A 20116-nucleotide genomic window follows, 5' to 3' on the forward strand; every position below is an offset into this window, starting at 1 on the left:
AATCTATCTCACTGGAATTAAGCCTCAACTCGGTCCTCCTCATCCACAACTAATTAGGCTTCAAACATCTGGACAACATTTCAACAGGATCTCCTGCTTGACCCAAGGTTGAGAGGTAAATCAAGTATCATCATCAAACCGATATTTTATGCCATGACAACAGATGGCCTTCTTCTGGGGCTGATTAAAGTTGAGAAGGAGATGAATGGATGGCTCAGAACTCTGTTTCTGTATAGGAATTGGCTCCTTGCCCTTCCAACAAAGCAGGGGTGGGTTCTGGCAGGCACTACTTCTGGTTCACTTGTGTGCACGCCGTACATGCACTTGATGTGCACTATGCGTACATGCACAGTGCAATAAAAATTATTTTGCGCATTCGCAGAAGTAAAAAACAAGATGGTGGGGCCTATGGCGCCGCCCGGAGAACTGGTTCGGGGCCGTGGCAGGCCTGGGTCACTGCTGGCTCCAGCGACCCAGGCCGCCAAACCACTACCGGTTCAGCCGAAGCGGTCTGAACCGGTAGGAACCCACCACTGCAACAAAGGCAATGTGCTTTGTAGTAATGATTCAAGAACTACATTTTTTTCGATAAACTAGCAGCATTAGAAAAAAACTTCATTTACTGAATTTTTGCCTAGCTTTAAAAGCACAAAAATGAATTTTCTATCAAAAATTTTCAAAATTGTTCTTCACAATCTTTGCTGAAGATATATTCTTCAAGCAACCAATGTCTCTATTTGACATTTAGTGGTATTTTATTTCAGTAGTTGATTTTTTTTTACAGTAATCATGCATGCTATTTAGTGTTTGATCGCACTGAAAACTAAAATGCAGTGGAATGTCATAATGCGTTTCTAGTTCTTTTCGTCAGCACTTCCCATTTTAGTGAAACTATCAGGGAACCTCTGGTAACAGTTGATGATTTAGACCGGAGGTGTCAAACTCAATTTGATTGAGGGCCGCATCAGGTTGGTTTGACCTTGGGGGGCTGAGGTTGGCATGGCCAGGATGAACGTGCCCAGCCTGACTGCATTCCTGTCGGGGGCACCTGTGGTGGTTCAAGTGCTCTGCCAGCAAAACAGGCTCTAGAGCTCCATTTTCGGCTGCCATGGCCTCGTGCAACCCTCTGGCAGTGAAAAAGGAGCTCCCCACAGAGCTCGGGAGCCCATTTTCACTGGTAGAAGCACCACAGGCTGGTCCTTCACTGTTTCCAAGGCAGCCCCATGGGCCAAATCTGGCCCTCTGGCCTTGAGTTTGACACCCCTGAATTAGACTTATCTTGGAGCTTGAAGCTCAGTTTACCCAAAACCACTTCTATCTTCAGCATGATGCATCATAAACATAAATTGGGCAACTTTTGTAGACCTAACTACAAAAACAGTCAATATTCTTTTGTGGCTAAACTATAAAAGAAGGTGAGGGTGGTAGTTAGGAAACAATATTTCATGGAAGCTTATTGTACACATAAGAAGAAAAAAGAGGTTTCCAAAGAATCGATTGGTATAAATCACCATCCAATAAGCTGATACTAATTAAATTACTGTGTATAACACTGGGGAAATAATATACAATCAAAAGGAATATTCAGCAATAACTGACAGTTGAAATAGATTTCATATTTGAAATTTACTAAAATCAAGAAATGCAATAGAAACCTCAAATTTTAAAATGTTCACTTTGGATGATCAAACAGGAAATTTACTGACTTTTAGATGTCCATGCATATATTTTTTTTTTTTTGATTTGATAAAAATCCCTGTGGGAAAAAGAGAGCTAGGAATTTAGAGTAATAACAGAAGTAAACTTGCAAAAATAGCTAGATTCCGAGCAGACTTCAATATTAGAAATAATAATATGAGGATTTATGTTGCTTTTTCAAATTTGGACATGTTCCTATATGAGATTGATACCAGTTATAGGTGCATATAGAAAAATGCATTGGGAATGTTCATTGTCAATCTCTGTCAGCGAGGCACTGCTGCAAATAAGGCAGTTTTACTCAAAGGACAACAAGTCTGGATTATGACTTTCACTTTCTACGGGTGGTATCTTTCCTTCTGAAGGCGCCTTACAGCTTTGGTGTTCAGGAATGTTTTTACCAGCACTTAAATCAAATCTAAGAGCCACATTTTCTGGGAGAGTGGAAGAAGATACACTGTGAATTGCACTTTGTTTGGGCTCCATATTCTCCTTATGAATGAGATCAGGCACACATGTCCTATTGCTGGTTCCAACTTCCATCGGGGTCAATGAATCAATCTCTCTAAAAGCTGCCTGTGTATTAGTAGGTAGGCACTGAAGTTCCTGGAGCTCCTCAGGAAGTAAGGTTTGTGTAGTCTTCATCTGTGGTTCGGAAGCAATCAGCAGATCTTGAGTGGTTTTCAGAGCTCTTGGAGCACGCTTTTTGGTACTTAACGGGGGCGGATTAAGTCTTGGAATTACACTTGTTGGTGTCTGCCTAAAAGTTCAGGAAAGATTAAAAGAAGTATTACGTTAAAACTTTCACTTAAGCAAAAGCATCTCCTTGTCTCCTTTCCATCCAGTATTTATTCTCAACTGCTTCCCAGGCAAGGGAAATTGTTAAACAGAGTCCTAAATATCAGTGCTCAAATTGACATGGAGTTATTGGCAAAATTAAGTTTTTAAGTTGTTTGGCTAAGAACAAAACTATTTTTCAATTTGAAAAATACCTGTCACTGAGCCTATTCTAGACCCCCGTCTGAGTTGTTGGATTCTGTGGCCAAATATGGGCTCTTCCACTATCTGCTATATCATGAGAGGTGTATAATGTGATGGTTAGCCACCAAAGATATTGTTCACGATTGGCAACTATATGCCGCTCTTAGGTTTACATCCCTAGTTGAAAGAACAGCCCACTGGAATTTGACTTGCAAATTGTCCTATTTCCTCTTGGGCTTTAACCTATACTCTGTGAGCAGAACTGCTAAGTTTACAGTTAAGGAAGTTGATCTAAGAACTCATTATATCAGTCAAATTAAGGTATCCTGTAAAGATAATGTATTTCTCTGAATGTTGATTCTTTATCATTATTTATGTATAAAGAATGTAAAATACATATGTATAAAACACATATGTATTTTATTACTGTATTTTCTTTTATCTACTTTACCCTGGAGTTAGATTCTGCATTTTATTTTTGTTTATATTTTTGTCATAAGACTAATCAATTAATAAGTATCTACCCTTATCTTGCAATTAATAAACTAATAACTGTCAATAATTTTGTAATTAATCTCAGGTTACAGATTTGATTATCAACAGCTTTTTCACTAAGAAACAACTTTTAGAATTACTAAAAGCGTTTTTTGGCAATCAAGAAACACTCAATACTTTAATAAACTAATAACTATCAATAATTTTGTAATTAATCTCAGGTTACAGATTTGATTATCAACAGCTTTTTCACTAAGAGACAACTTTTAGAATTACTAAAAGCGTTTTTTGGCAATCAAGAAACACTCAATACTTTGGCAACTGGAATATTTTACCTTCAGGAAGTAGGGACGATATCTAGAGAAGACATATTTTTTATGTCTCTAGAGAAAGCATCTTCCGAAGGTTCCACACAGTAGTCCTAGTGCTCATATACTTGGAAAAAACTTAGCAACCTCCCCCTTTCCAAATTTCCTCCATCAAAACCCAACTGTGATTTCCTTCATGTCTCATTCTAAGCCACCATCATCAAAGCAATTTATGCATGACTAGCTGAATGCCCATGCTCCGCTACGAAAATATTTGATCGGGCTTGATAAATCAACATTTACAGCTTAAAAATTAATGAGTAGTTGTGGATTGGCCCCTCTTCTCCCCTTCTTTCCTTCAGGCTTGCCCCACAGAAACCTCTCCTAACCTATCTGCCTTCTCTCCCTCAGGCTTGCCCCACAGAATCCTCCTCTATCCTATCCCCCTCTTTCCCTCAGCCTTGCCCCACAGAAGCCTCCACTATCCTATCCCCTTCTCTCCCTCAGGCTTGACCCACAGAAGCCTCCCCTATCCTATCCCTTTCTCTCCCTCAGGCTTGCCCCACAGAAGCCTCCCCTATCCTATCCCCTTCTCTCCCTCAGGGTTGCCTCACAGAAGCCTCCCCTATCCTATCCCCTTCTCTCCCTCAGGCTTGCCCCACAGAAGCCTCCCCTATCCTATCCCCTTCTCTCCCTCAGGCTCCTCTCCAAACTCCCAGCCAGCAGACCAGATGAGTTCATATATTAACCGCAGTTAGAATTGTATTTACACAACATTGGAAAAGTATAGAGATTCCTATTGAGGGGAAGGTGATAAGGAAAATATTAGAATGTGCAGAAATGAACAGTTTAACATTAGCAATTAAGGAGAAAGAGCAAACTGAATATTATAAGATTTCAGAAGTATTTTACCAATGGTTGGAGAATAAAAAATGCATTTGGAAATGAAGAAGGCTACAAAATAAATAGACAATATATTTAGATAGAGATATAAATAAGATGAAAACTTAGTATGTGTATGATGAGAATAATGATGTTTAATGTTAATATGATATGATTACTAGAAGATATTAAGAAGAAAAAATGAGTTTTATCATGTTTAAATGCTTAATGTATTATAATACTAAACTTAGGAAATAATTTTAATATGAATGTGAAAGATGTGGTAAATGAGGAACGATGTTGCACAGAGATGTTTGTACCCAGACAACACACTGCATAAGGAAAGATTGAATGTTTATTTTTGTAACTGAAAAATAATAAACTCTTTATAAAAAAGAGAGGGGCCTGCCCTATCCCATCCTCTTCTTTCCCTCAGGCTTGCCCCACAGATGCCTCTCCTATCCTATCCCTCTCCTATCCTATCCCTGCCTGGAATCTCCAAATTCCAGATGAGTCACGAGCTGGCCACGCCCAAGTGGCAGTTTGAACAGAAATCTTTTCAGGAGGGGACAAAATTTAGGTTCAAAGATATGCTCTTGAATATTTCATCAGTCAGAATTTCCCCTCTGCTTTGCATTTGTTATAAGAACTTGCCATTCAAGTCCTCCGGCTTGGCCTATAGCAATATCTCTTTAATTTTTAACTTCAGGTTTACATCCCTAGTTGAAAGAACAGCCCACTGGAATTTGACTTGCAAATTGTCCTATTTCCTCTTGGGCTCTAACCTATACTCTGTGAGCAGAACTGCTAAGTTTACAGTTAAGGAAGTTGATCTAAGAACTCATTATATCAGTCAAATTAAGGTATCCTGTAAAGATGATGTATTTCTCTGAATGTTGATTCTTTATCATTATTTATGTATAAAGAATGTAAAATACATATGTATAAAACACATATGTATTTTATTACTGTATTTTCTTTTATCTACTTTACCCTGGAGTTAGATTCTGTATTTTATTTTTGTAGTGAAATGTAAATGGAATCATTTAACTGAATCTTCTCCTCTAGTTCCTTCCTTAGCAAAGGTAAGACTAGGGTTTGATTAGTTAGTGGCAGAGAACCAGGAAGAAATGATTGCTTTTTAAAAAAATTTGCCCTTCTTGATATACCCCAGATCAGGGAAAGATGAAAAAATAACCGCTAACAAACCTCATTGAGCCACTTACCTATTTTCCTGGTGTTGACCTCCCAGCAGTGTGCCTTGTCCACAACAGAGGGCTGCTTCAGCACGTTCATTGACTTCTGTTACCCCAAAGATGCTGTGGTTGGTGGATTCTTTCCTGCGCAGGAAATCACTGACTTTTGCACCAACAGTCATGCTGAGGTTTTTTAGATGTTGGCTGCCAGTTTTCCACTCTGACTGCACTCGCAGATTTGTACCAGTGGAGGACTGGAAAGCAGATTTGACAATGGGCAACTTTGCTGCCAGGGTAGTGTTTGAATTCTCAAACATACTTTGGTCAACTAAAAAAGAAAGAGAATTTCTCTGTGAATAGGAGTGGTGCCAGGCAGAGACATTATCCAAGAAAACAATGGAAGCAGTGATGGAATTCAGGTTGGTACCTGTTGTAAAAATGTGGAAAAATCTCTTTCTTTTTCTTGTTGATCTGCTGTGTTCAATTAAAAGCAACTTTAATATTTACTAACAAAAGTTGGGCTTTGTGCAAGGTCTGTAACGTTTTTTTCCTTGCTCCTCCCCTAATTCTTAATTTATTTTCCTGCTATTTAGAAAACCCAGCTTTAGTGAATATTTTTAAATATCTTTAATCCATCATAACGCTGATCCAATTTATCCTAAGACAAAAGAGAAAAATCTGGTGGAGACAAAGAGGGAATTGTATTTCATAGATCTGGTCCTCTGCAGCAGCTAAATTCATGTATCTGTCTTTCTTTCATCTTGATTTAGGAATTTTCTGCCATGTAGAAATAAGTAAGCAAATTAACATAAAAGTAGTAACAAATTAATTGATCACCATTAATGGTCATATTTTATTTACAATCAATACATCTTCAAGGATAGCTTTGAGGCAGTAAAGGAATTTGAGATGTGTTTGTCAACGTGACCCGTCAAAACCGCGCCCGATTAAACCGCGTCACTGACGTCATCAACAGGGCGACAACAGCCAGCGCGGAGAAAGAAGGGCACTTTAAATAGCGTTTTGAAAGGTTTAGGTTTAGGGTTAGGTTTAGGGTTAGGATTAGGGTTAGGTTTAGGATTAGGGCACTTTAAATAGCGTTTTGAAAGGTTTAGGTTTAGGTTTAGGGTTAGGTTTAGGGTTAGGATTAGGGTTAGGTTTAGGATTAGGTTTAGGGGGGTTAGGTTTAGGGGTTAATTTTAGGTTTAGGGTTTACATCGTGCTTCTGTCTCCGCACTGTTGTCGCCCTGTTGATGACATCAGCGACGTGGTTTAGTCGGGCGCGGTTTAGTCGGGTGCAGTTTTGTCGGTGAACCGTTTGCCAAATGATCTGTAGAGAAATAGACTATATCTGAGGGAATAAAGAAAAAACAATTGAAACACTATTCTTTGTATTGACTGGAAAAGCCCAAAACTGAAAATTCAAGATAAAAACTTCTGTGTTTTGGTTCTTAAGAAATAGAAGTTAGGAGAAGCAAAATTTTCCATTCATATTTCTGGCACTTTTACGATGGTTGCAGTGTCCCACAGTCACATGATTACCATTTGTGATCTTCACATCCAACTTCCAATAAGCAAAGTCATTGGAGAAGCAAGCAAGAAGTTGCAAGTGGTGGTCTCATGGCATTGCACTTAACAACTGCAGATGATTCACTAATGATTGCAGCCAGAACTGCCATATAGGTCAACAAACTGCGAGGAGGTGAAATTGAACATTGGTTAATATCTAGTAAAATCTATATGATAATTGAAGACCCAGCAACATGAATAGCACCAGGCAACTACAGGCCAATTACCTGCTCACCAGCAACTTTTAAATTGCTACCCGGAGTTGTAAGCGAAGATCACTGAAGTTAGTATACTATACCATGAAGACTTACAGGTAGTCCTCAATTTCTGATGGAATGAAGTCTACCCATTATGGTTGCAAGTTGAGATGGTCATTAAGAAAGGTATCCACGTAATTACTTTGCTTAACCATCTCAATCATCGTTTCAGTTAAGTGGAGTCTGTGCTGTCTCAGGCCTGCATTGTAGCACATCCCCAGCTCACATGTGGTCTGTCCCAGGTCTCCCCCACCCTCTGAGGCAACCTGTACTCCATTTCCTACTCCTACCCTTCTTGGGCCTACTTCCCACCCCACCCCACTGGGTCCCATACCCTTCTCCTACTGCTGTTATGGCTCAGGTTGCTTACCTTTTCCACAGATCTCTTTTGGGAAGCTATCCCTACACCATGTGACCTTCCTACACTTCAAACTACATGGCGGATTAGACTAAGTTGTTAGAGCCCACACTAAACATGCTTACATTCTCCAATTTCTTCAATTGATGCTTGTCAAGTGATTTTTCAAGCTGATTTCTTCATTGTTCCACTCCTATAGATAGCATTTTGCCAAAATGGAGCATTTTATCTGCATCTACCATATTCTGAGAATTATTAGGGAGGGGCTGTCTTCACTCTTTCTCTCACACAAAATATCTCGTCTGAGCTGCTGCTTATTCATCTGAAATACACCCTTTCCCTCCTGGGAATTCAGCCTACTATATTATATTGCCTCTCTTATTCAACACTTTTTCTTCTTGTAAAATTAAATTAGGGCAATAGGTCTCCTTGTTTATTTGTTTGTGTGTGTGTATGTGTGTCTGTGTACACCTAAAATAAAGAATTTTTATTACTATTTTTACATTCTAATTGATAAAATTCCAATGACAATCTGAAGCATTGTTTGATGATCTATTTTTTGTAGAATTAAAGTTTCAGCTGATCTCAGAATATTTGAAATCACTTATTATTAAAGCTCCCTTATCTGAAAGGTTTACAATCTTTATTAGAAAAGAACCCATCCATGTTTTCCAGTTGGCTGAATAATTTGCAAAACGCGGCATACAAAGGTGTCTGTGTAATCCCCAAAATACCAATTTTGCTTTTCTCTCTTTATATTCCTACCCAGATGCAATCGAACAGGTGTTTGTTCTCAAAATCTTGAATTTCTACACAAAGGGCTTATTAACATTCCTCTAAGCCTGATCCGAGGTGGCGCAGTGGTTAGAGTGCAGTACTGCAGGCCACTTCAGCTGACTGCTAGCTGCAGTTCGGCAGTTCAAATTTCACCGGCTCAAGGTTGACTCAGCCTTCCATCCTTCCGAGGTGGGGAAAATGAGGACCCAGACTATGGGGGCAATATGCTGACTCTGTAAACCGCTTAGAGAGGGCTGAAAGCCCTATGAAGCGGTATATAAGTCTAACTGCTATTGCTATTGTTTTTATTTTCAATTTTCTTCAATCTTACTTTCATTGAAAGCATTATTCATGTTATCCTCAGATACAAAGTTGGCAGATGTCTTGCTGGTCACTGGAACAGCTCCCTCTAGATTTATGGAATCATGTGGCTAGAAGGGACCTTGGAGGACTCCCTGCCCAATTGCATCCTGGAAAAATGGCTGTCAAATCTTTTCTTAAAAATCTCCAATGATGGAGCATCCACAACTCTGGGAGGTAAGCTGTTCCATTGATTAATCGTCCTTATTGACAGGAAGTTTCTCCTATGTTCCAGGTTGGATTTGTCTTTAACAAGCTTCCACCCAACAAGTTTTTGTTCCTGCCATCAGGGGCTTTGAAGAATAAGTCAACCCCTCATCTCTGTAACTGTTTAAATACTCGAACATAGTTATCATATCGCCCCTAATTCACCTCAGTCAGGCTAGAAATTACCAAAAGGTCACCTGGAGATAAAACATATGCTCCTTTTCCCATGAAAGCTGATTCAGATCATTGATAGTTTGCAAAGCAAGTCCTACTAGTAGATGGGATTGGAGAAATGCCCAAACTGCAAGGAATAAACAAAATTGCAAACTGAGAAATGGACTGAGAGTATATTTCAGGAACCTAAACAAAAGGGAATACCGTCTCTGGTCTCAGACTGTCTCAGACCAGAGATAGTATTTCCACAAATATTTCTCTGGGTCAATAAATGGTTGAATTTGTACGGAACGTTATCCTTGTTTTGTAACTTAGAATGTTTCATTAGTTTAGCCTATATGGTTAGTTTATGGTTTAATATAGTGTGCGAACATAGCCAGTGCTTGAAAATGAGAAAATCTGAAAGAAAGAAAAAGACTATGTCAGTAGAATAACTAAGACTATATATTTAATTTTTCCTTTTAAAAGGTCGTAATGTATGTAGTTGCAAATATGAGGACCAAATTTACAAATCCCTCAACAGATTCAGTTAAAACTCCCTCATTTTTCTACTATGCACTCATTCACTTTCATGAAACATCCCACAAGCTCTGTTCCTCCTCCCCCAGCCTAGCAGGCTGAGTCAGAAGCCAAAATTCTCATTTCAGCAGATAAATGTTGCATTCAACAACTGGAAGAGACTGCATAGCACATTTTTCAGCTCACAGCACAGGAAACAAGAGATGGATGTCTTGAGAGAAGCAAAGGTGCATTTGTTACATTGTTTAGGCTAGCAATGTCTTTGATTTCTTCTCCATTTTGCACCAATTTTGAAAGGAATTACTATGTAAGAGATGTGAGAAGAAAGCAGTTAAACGGCGCATTACATTTCTGTTTTTAAGAGTGGAAATGCCAAACATAGTGACCTTATGTACATTAGTATTGCCTGGCATTTTAAAAAGTTTAGTAATTCATAGTTTCAATTAAGATTAAACACCCTATGCAGTGTACCCAACTTTTACTGCCAGCTATACATTTTGGATCTTTGCAAAATTTTAGAAGACCCATGTTAAGTGGCAAACCTATTGATGGTGAATTATTTTGCAGGAAAATAGAAACTAAAAAAGTGCAGGCAGTGTATGTTTAATGATGCATTTGAAAAAAATTGTATGCCTCTACTTCAGGACTTGGTCCAATCAAGACATTTAAAAATCTTGAGTATACTTGTCCACTCCTTTCCAGGTTTGCTGTAGAAAGCACCAATTCAAAATAACTATTTTGAAGCATTCTGTATACTGTTCAGCTTGTCTATTACTGAGAGTTAATCCTGTAATTGTTTTTTTTAAACTGTTATGGAAGAAGGCTTCTGTACTGACATAGGCTAAGATTTTTCAGCATTTAAACCTGCAGTAAAAGTAATTCCATGTATGATCAAAGAAGATTGCTTAAATACATTGTTAAGATGGAGGGTTATGTATTTGAATATATGTCTACATTTTCATCTATCTTCAGATTCTAAACTGCAAATATTTAGTAAGAATTTTATAATATTCCTCTTCTGAAATGATTGCCTGAAAATAGGAAGCCATAACCTGTGTTAATTGAAAAGCAGATATAATAACAGCTCTTAAAACGTTTTTTGTATTTCTGCTTGATCCTTATTTCTCACCCTTTTAACAGCACTTTGCATGTTTAACTTCTTTCTAGGAAGAAAGGACAACTTGCTTTGAAAACATGAGAGTTCACTGCAATTTATGACAAATGTAGCAATACTCCAAGTGAATTTTCAGAGTAATTTTCTTCCTGTGCTATTTCTCTTTTACACTGCAAGAAAAAAAACCCCTCAACATTTAAGCATTTGAAAGAATGGAACAAATGATTAATTTCAAATGATTTCTTAGAAAAAGTAAAAGAAAGCATCACTCTCTTTTCCTGCATGTTTAATTGATATCGTTTATGAGCAGAAAAGCGTTCAATTTCTGATTTACTGTGTGCCTAAACACAGAAATCTCTGTCTTCCATTATACAGGAATAACTGCTATGTAGCTACCAAGAGCTTTAGAAGCTCCCTAAGTTCATTCTGAAGAGATCTTAAGTTACTTCATTGTAGAGTCTCATTTCTCAGAATCACTTCAAAACTACTGGCCACCATCATTTCTCTTACATTTCCCCATTAAGTAAGAGGTAAAATCTGGATACTTCCGGTCATGGGAAGTCAACAGGCTCCAAATGATGCCACTAAAGATCAGCTCCTGTTAAAATATGGCATATATTGTATGTTAACATTCAAGTAGTCCAATCACATTATTCTGGTTTCTTATACGTTCTCTGCTGCTCTACTTCTGTATCCTGTTGAATGTGCTTTCTCACAAACAAATATTTATTCTCTTCCATGATAGTGACATTCATTAAATGGTTTTCATAGAATAGGGGGAATGTATCAGCATTTCAGAACAAATCAGTTCCTACCCCAAATTTGGTTATAGATGTTGTCTGCATTTGAGACTAACTCAGGTTGTTACAGTCTAGTGGAATTAGTCTACCAAAATATTATAAATAGCTTTGAGCCGCTATATTTTTCTGGATACTTGAGTCTTGGATAAAGAGGGATGGGGAAGTTTTTGCCTTTGATACAACAAAGGAATCACTCAGTTTGAATCCTCCCAGGAGGATTTCCAGGCTAACATGACAAGAATGATCATATGGATATGTTACCATCATTTCATGAAATCTGACCTGCCACTCTTAGCAAGTGCCTTGGGGCAGGAGGTTCCTGTAGGAAACTTTTTGTGTGAAAGAAAGTTGCTTTATAGGAGAGATACAGGTCTGATATTTCTTACTGACACCTCTCTATTGACAACATTAGCCATTGATTCCCATGCAGCTTTTCTCTGCAGAAGATCCCTTAGCTGCAGCTTTTTAGGAACCTTGAACAAATCACCCATCTCTTTTCGTGATTCAATTCACAAAATGTAAAAAAAGCAGGTTTGCAAAGAACAGAGAAAGTAAAGGAAGCAAAGAAAGCAGAAACAACAGTTTTGCTTTAGAAATAAGGGAGATTTATTTAGCAAAAGCCGAAAAGCCAACATCATCACAACCCTGGGCTTAAGTGCACTTACAGAGAAAATAATTCCATAATAACCATTGATCTAGCAAAAGAACACAAGAGATATAGAAATACCAGGGGGCTTTCTGAGGAAAATGCATGCAGTATAAAAATACACTAATATTAGGAGATCAGACTGACAACCTGAGTGACTCCTAGGGATTCAGTTCTGGATTTCCAAGTGGGTGGATGGAAGCCTGCTAGAAATGGACTCTGCTAAGTAGAGCTGACGGTGTTCTTTTTACAATTGTATGTTCATCTAATGCAGTGGTCTTCAACCTTGGCAACTTTAAGACCTGTGGACTTCAACTCCCAGAGTTCCTCAGCCAGCTTTGCTGGCTGAGGAACTCTGGGAGTTGAAGTCCACAGGTCTTAAAGTTGCCAAGGTTGAAGACCACTGATCTAATGTATCTGTGAGTACCACTGCTGAGGATGCTATTGCTAGCGCTGCATTGATTGCTCTAGCTTTTGCTACTTTCAGCCTCATCTTCTTAGTGCCCCATCTCCATCTCTACATCCTCATACTTGCTTTCTTGCCATATATACTCTTTCCATTTCTCAACATTTATTTCCTGTTTATGACCACTCACTTCGTTGCCTTGGCTATGCCCTTAGCACAGCCCTGAGATTAATTTTTCACAATGGCACCTGGCCTGAGCCCACAGGAGTTGGGAACGGTCCTTCCTCCTCTCCCATTACTTTTATCACGATTGTCAGACACCAGAGGCCACAGTGCTCTCTTTCTATCTTTCAACTAGGTTTGCAGGATAAAAGATAATGGTGAGGAAATAAGTCACTCATCTAATTCATTCAGAAGGCACTTTCTCCCTGAGTTGCATTCCTGAAAATCCAGCTGATGAATTAAGAAGGGGCCTTGATTTATGGCTTATCTGCTCCTGTTTTAGCAATGCAGGAATGGGTTATGTTCTCTCTACTTCCCATTCATGTGATGCCACAATGAAGCTGATTTGATTTGATATATTCCTTTGAGATATCGTGATTTAAGTGTTTTTTTGGAGACCAGGGTACATTTTTGGCTTTATGGGGAACTAACTTAGAAAAACAAAGAAGCTTTGCTGAAGTTACACACCAAGCAAGAAAGGAAGAGTTAGGAAAGGAACATGGGGCATTGTCCTTATTCCTGGCCCATTACTCTAGGTCAGTGGTTCCCAAACTTGGCAACTTTAAGACTTGTGGACTTCAACTCCCAGAATTCTCCAGCCAGCTCTGGAGAATTCTGGGAGTTGAAGTCCACAAGTCTTAAAGTTGCCAAGTTTGGGAACCACTGACCTAGGTTTTCACCTGAATGGCCTGGATCTCTGAAAGTAGACCTTCAGAGGAAAGCAAGGGGAGTTTAGGGAGGAAGGCTAACACCACCACCACCCCCACACACACACTGCAACATAAAGGAAAGGCTTTATTTTCACCTCGGTTTTCTTCACAAATGCCCATTTCAGGTTAGGCAGGACAATGTCCATTGCCATTGGTGTAAGCCCTTACAGCCAGGAACGCTTCCATTCTTATCCCTCAGTCAGCTACCACACTTTTCAAACTTCCTACAATTTCGTTAGAATCCAGGGCTGTTCCAGGAGATATTCAGAAAACTATGTTGCACGTAACCTCCTCCATAATTCTCTTCAAGAGTTCTCAGTAATTTCAATTCACCAAAAATATAAATAATATTATAATTAGTTTAATGGAAAAACACAACAGGCATCTGCTGTATGTTTGAGGCCACCTGAGGTCCATTTGACTACCTCCTATAACCAGCATCTGCTGATTTTGGGAACATGCAAAATGCCCAGATATGTATTACTTCTGACCTCCCGTGGGCTAATCCTACTCTAATTAGAAAGTCTGGAGGCAACAATTCCTTAATCTTAGGAGATGTTTTGTGAATGAAATGACACAGCTGACAGATGAAAACAGGAAAGCAAAGCAGAATTTGTTTGACAATTTTTGAAAAAGAAAAATGAAAAGAAAAGATACTTGGCTCTCTGTCATGAACCCCTATTGAACCCCAATTTCAGTTTGAGGTACTTCCAATGGTAAAAGTAGGAATGAAGAAAGGGCCACCACTACCACTGACCACCAATTATAAATATATATAGGAGCATAATTTGGAATATTTCTCACTATTCAGTACAAATTAAATTGCCACTTTCTTTGCACAGAGAGAGTTTAGAACTTAGAACATAGAACAATAGGGTTGGAGATGCTATATTAATCTGGACAAATGACTGTCCAATCACTTCTTTAAAACCTCCAGTGATGGAGTACCCACAACTTCCAGAGGCAAGCCTTTTCACTGATTAACTGTTCTCACTTTCAAGAAATTCCTCCTTAGTTTTAGATTGGATCTCTCTTTAATGATCTTGACGTGGTCAATCCCTTCTCCAAAGTACCTGAGGGCAGGACAAAGAAGCAATGGATGGAAACTAATCAAGGAAAGAAGCAAGCTAGAATTAAGGAGATATTTCCTGAGAGTTAGAACAATTAATCAGTGGAACAACTTGCCTCCAGAAGTTGTGAATGCTCCAACACTGGAAGTTTTTAAGAAGAGATTGGACAAGCATTTGTCTGAAATGGTATAGAATTTCCTGTCTTGGCAGGGATTTGGATTTGAAAACCTCCAAGGTCTCTTCCAACTCTGTTATTCTATTCTATTCTATTCTATTCTATTCTATTCTATTCTATTCTATAATTCTAATTCTCATATGTTTTAGCCTCCAAATCCCTAATCATCTTTGTTGCTCTTCTCTGCACTCTTTTAGGGTCTCAACATCATTTTTGCATTATGCTGAACAGAACTAGAGAAGTATTCCAAGTGTGATCTTACCAGTGCTGTATAAAGTGGTACTAACAGTTTATGTGACCTTGAAAATATCCCTCTAGGATAGATAACCTAGGATTGCATTAGCTTTTTTTGGCAGTTGTAGCATACGGCTCATATTTAAATGGGGCTCTACTATGACACCTACATCATTCTTACAGTTACTGCTGTTGAGACAGGTACAATCTATTTTATACTTGTGCATTTGATTTTTCTTGCCTATGTGCATTATTTTTCTCACCACTGAATTGCATTTTGTTGGGTAGGACTTAGCTTTTAAGTATGTCAAGATCCTTCTGAATTTTGAGTCTATCTTCTTAAAAGCGTTAGCTATTTGTCACAGCTTGATGTCATTTACAAATTCTATGAGTTCTCCTTCTCAATCATTTTTGAAGTTGTTGAAGAACACTGGGCCTAGGGCAGAATCCTGAGGTTCCCCACTGCATGCTTCCCTCCATTTAGATGTAGTTCCAATGAGGACTAGACATTGAGTGCAGATATGTATCCAGCTGGTGGTGAGATTGTTTTACCTTACTAAGAAGTTTGCTGGTCTACTTTGTCAAATGCCTTACTGAATTCCAAGTAAACTATCTGTTTGTGACAAACCCATGTTGACTTCTAGTGATAGCTTTGCTTGTTTCTAGATGCTTACAAATGCAGTGCTTGGTTATCTTTCCCAGAATTTTCCCAGCTATTTATGTCAGGCTCATTAGTCTGTAGTTTATTGGATCCACTCCCCCGCCCCCTCTTTTTGTAGATTGGAACCACATCAGCTCTTTTCCTGCCATCTGATATTGCCTAACTCTTCTGCAGCTTTACCTAACTACTGTATTCCTTAAAATTACTACAATCAAAACTAAAAATCTAGTGATCCATTTTGCAGAAATCATTTCTGAACAAAAGCAAGCTCTACCATGTTCCAAAAGTGCTTTTTCAGCAGGCAACTGGACTCTGTTTTTTCTTTGAAGACATTTTGCTTCTCATCCAAGAAGCTTCTTCATCTCTGGACATCACAGATCTCAAGCTCTGCAGTCTTAATTCCCAAGCAGCAATCACAATATCAAGCAGAAAATATTTTAACTGCTAATGACTAAGAAGCTAATTTGGGTACATTTCGAAGGACAGATCCATGTAAATGTATCACACTGCCATAACATAAAACAAGCACTAAAGAACATTATTTATCATTTGAATTAAAATACAAGCTATAAAGGAACTTCACATGCCAATTTAACCCTTTTCCACATCCGCTGCAGGCACAAAGGCCACTTGTGTATTTGGGCTATATGCAAATGACATATCAGCCACACAATTATGAGAGCAGAGTCTTTACTAGACAATCAGCACCCAGTTATATGTGACAGAATCTATCATGTGGAGAAGCTATAGGTGATTGGCTGTGCTAAACCTCGTTGCATCAAAGATACAACTGGGTTCATACATTGCAGAGGGCAACCAAATGAAAAACAGTAGATAGGTTTACACATGTTAAATTGGAACCAAATAAACCACTCCCATGAGATGGTTTATTGAGGCGTCAGGCTAGCCACATAGTGTGCATTTGTTTGAGATGGGTGACGGAGAAACTGATTTTACAAGAACTTTCTACTCCAAAGACAAAATACTATAGCTATTCTTTTGGAATTGCGGGAGCCGTTTCTAAAATGTATTTATGAATGACCAGGTTCAAATTCCAAAAAGGGTATGGATGTCAGGGTTGAACAATTTATCCACATGTAATTTGATCGAAGCGGAACAATTTTCTTCAAATTTTATAGGCATGAGGCGGTTACCAGTCCTGTCTGAAGATTAAATAGGGAGGCTTAAACAGGAAAGGCAGAAAGTTGAAAAGTTTTGGCTAAGAACAGGACTCTACATATTCTACCCACAGAAGGCAGCACAATACAAACAAGGCAATTCTGTACCAAAGTCAAACACATTGTATACAACGTGTTCTCTTTCCTAATGGCATTTTGAAAACCAGGCAAATGAAATACATTATTCGACTTGCATAATTCATTCTATTTCCCACATATATAGGGAGAGGCAAAGGGAAATATTGTACACTAAAGACATGCCTCCAGGCCTCTAGTATCTTCTCCACTCCCATTGCTGGCTTTGGGTTTTTATTCATGTACTTTCAATACTAGCCTTTCACTCTCAAACTTGCTTTTCTAAAAGAAAGCTAAATTTTTGAGATTCCAATGCTCTAAAGTGATAGAAGATCAGAGATGTGGGACATCTGAGGTAATACTTGTTCTGTCAGTAGAAAAAGAGTTTTTCAAGCGGCCTAACAGTATGGACCAGGAACCATAATTCCTCCAAAAATTCACTCTTTCACAAGAAGAATCTGTACTCAGAGGAGAGAACAGAAATAGACATGCTTGTTGAGACCTTCTAAAAGGAAATGTAAACATCATTTTAGATATCATCAGACCTATGACACTTCCTTTTCCTTTCAAAGGGCAATCTCATCTTCCAGGCTATCTCCCAGCCCCTGATTGTCCAGGACATTAAACAGGTGACGTGGCTCCTTTTGGGCCCATGAGTCCCACTCCTCGCTCTCATCCATGTTGGATTCATACTCAGAGGCAATACCAGACTCATGAAATTTGATGAACTCCAGGCTGCCCAAAGGAGGGTCCATACTAGGAAGGAAATGGAAGCATTCCAGCTTCACCAAATAGTCACTCCTACCTAAAGGGCTGCCCAGAGAACTGGAAACATTGGAGAAGCTGTTGTCAGGCTGAAGAAGGTGGGTGTCCTCAGGCATAGGGGTAGTGGGATCACACAGAACAGGCAGGGCACCTGATGGGTAGGTGATTTCCAACAAGTTGTCTTGAGAGTCCACTGCAAGACAAGAAGAAAGAATGGTGCATCAGAGCAATGACCTTTGCTATGTTTATGTCAGTGAAGATGGCTACCCTAACCATCCAAGAGAACAATTACCTGTTGCAATTATTTCTGCTGCTCTTGAAGACTACTGAGAATATATAGTTGATCCAAGGGTATGACTGCAAAAACAGTTTCGGGGTGCATCACGGTATGCTTATAACACATCTCAATTCTGTCAGCTGCACTGATTATTCATAAGCCCACTAGTAATCAATGCAGGTCACAGAATGGAGGTGTGTCACAAGCATACTTGTCATGGTTGACTCGCTACATAGCCCCTCTCGCAACCAGACAACAGTAACGGGAAGGGCGAGGGAATAAGAGCCAAGGTGGCGCAGTGGTTAAATGCAGCACTGCAGGCTACTTCAGCTGACTGCAGTTATGCAGTTCGGCTGTTCAAATCTCACCGGCTCAGGGTTGACTCAGCCTTCCATCCTTCCGAGGTGGGTGAAATGAGGACCCGGATTGTTGTTGGGGGCAATATGCTGACTCTGTAAACCGCTTAGAGAGGGCTGAAAGCCCTATGAAGCGGTATATAAATTTAACTGCTATTGCTATTGCTAATATATTGGAATGTAAGGGAGGCTTGGGAAGGCAATGTGGAAAGGAAGTGTGCCAATTGGAAGCCTGAGAAGGACCCAGCACCCCAAGGTCACCAGCTGAGAATATCCAAAGCGAACAGATCGTTCCCAAAACAAAGGGGGTGCAAATGATTGAGGGACAATGGGAGGTCCAGGGGAAAATGGGAAGGTTTTCCTATGCTGTTTTCCAAGAACAAAATAGTTAGAACTGGCTTTTTTTAATTATTTTTACTTCTGTACTAATATGGAATTTTCAGTAAAGTTATACTCTTGGTAAAAAAAAATGTCCCAGAAGTTTATTTTGCTGTCTAATCCAGTTGTCATCTATAAAATCTCACATAGATTTGGGCCTTGTATTTATAGGACAATCTTTCTGCATTTGTCTCTGTTCATCCCATAAGATCAGATATTGTGGATGTGCCAAATGCCCCATGAGGTATACCTAAAGAATGATGTTCATAGTCAAGAGGTTGATTGACTATAGCCAGTCCTAGCATAGTGGAAAAACTGAGGATGTGTCTCAGGGAACTCAGGGTCCCTGTAGCATTCTGCCAACTGGACGGCTCAGTAGCAGGAGACGCCTCCACACATTCAACAAGCAAAGTCATTTATGGCAGCACCTATATTTTTTTCAGGAGAAAAAGGGTGGCCCCCTTTGTCTATGTGTAGATTGCTGTGGGCTAAATGCAATTTGCATTTCAAACATCTACTGACTGCCACTGATGAAGGACATGCTCCCCCACCTAGCCAAGGAGAACATCTTCACCAAATGATATCTAAGGTAAGCATGTTACCGGGTATGCATTAAAGAAGGAGATGAGTGGAAAACAGCCTTCAATTCACCTCCCATAGACCGATTAGATCTCACAGGTTAGGTCTTCTCCGGATTCCATCTGCCAGCCAATGTCGGCTGGCGACTCCCCGGGGGAGAGCCTTCTCTGTCGCAGCTCCAGCCCTTTGGAACGACCTCCCCGTGGAGATCCGGACCCTTACTACCCTCCCGGCCTTCCGCAAAGCCGTTAAGTCCTGGCTGCTCCAGCAGGCCGGGGGGCTCTCGAAATATCCAGCCCCACGGAAACTGTGACTGTTGTGTATTTTAAAGTGTTGTTTTGTGTATTTATCCCCTTCCCTTGTTTATTGTAAGCCGCCCGGAGTCCTTCGGGAGTGGGCGGCATACAAGACCAATAAACAAACAATTGCTCCTTAGGGTGTTTTCAGTTCTGAGTGCTGCCCTTACGGGTCTAAGGCTGCCTGCAGTCTTTATGCAATTAATTAACAAAGTCCCACATGAACAATTATATAAAGGGGTCCTAGTTTATCTCAATATTTTGATTTACACTGAAACTATGGAGGAAATGTGAAACTGATTAGAGTGGTAAAACTCTGTGCCATTCAGTTATACACAAAACTAACCAAATGTGAGTTTCACAAAAACAAGATCGACTATTTGGGTTACTGCA

The 20116-nt window shown here is 39.5% G+C and overlaps 1 protein-coding gene across 2 annotated transcripts in view; it reads right to left on the reverse strand.

Annotated features, from left to right (window-relative positions):
- Positions 1 to 1529: 1529 nt before the first annotated feature.
- LOC106556166 (carboxyl-terminal PDZ ligand of neuronal nitric oxide synthase protein) overlaps positions 1530 to 20116 on the reverse strand; it is a 79145-nt gene continuing 60558 nt past the window's right edge. For both annotated transcript variants that reach the window (XM_087726593.1, XM_087726594.1), the window contains 3 exons: positions 17878 to 18030; positions 5591 to 5888; positions 1530 to 2458 (listed from right to left, as the gene is read on the reverse strand). In XM_087726593.1, the coding sequence (XP_087582719.1) occupies positions 1996 to 2458; positions 5591 to 5888; positions 17878 to 18030 (914 nt within the window). In that variant the 3' untranslated portion in view covers positions 1530 to 1995. The remainder of the gene's footprint in view (positions 2459 to 5590; positions 5889 to 17877; positions 18031 to 20116) is intronic.

This window comes from Thamnophis sirtalis, unplaced genomic scaffold (genome assembly GCF_051295495.1).
Source record: "Thamnophis sirtalis isolate CommonGarterSnake01/CBP01778 unplaced genomic scaffold, rThaSir2_p1.2 scaffold_12, whole genome shotgun sequence".
NCBI classification, from domain to species: Eukaryota; Metazoa; Chordata; class Lepidosauria; order Squamata; family Natricidae; genus Thamnophis; species Thamnophis sirtalis.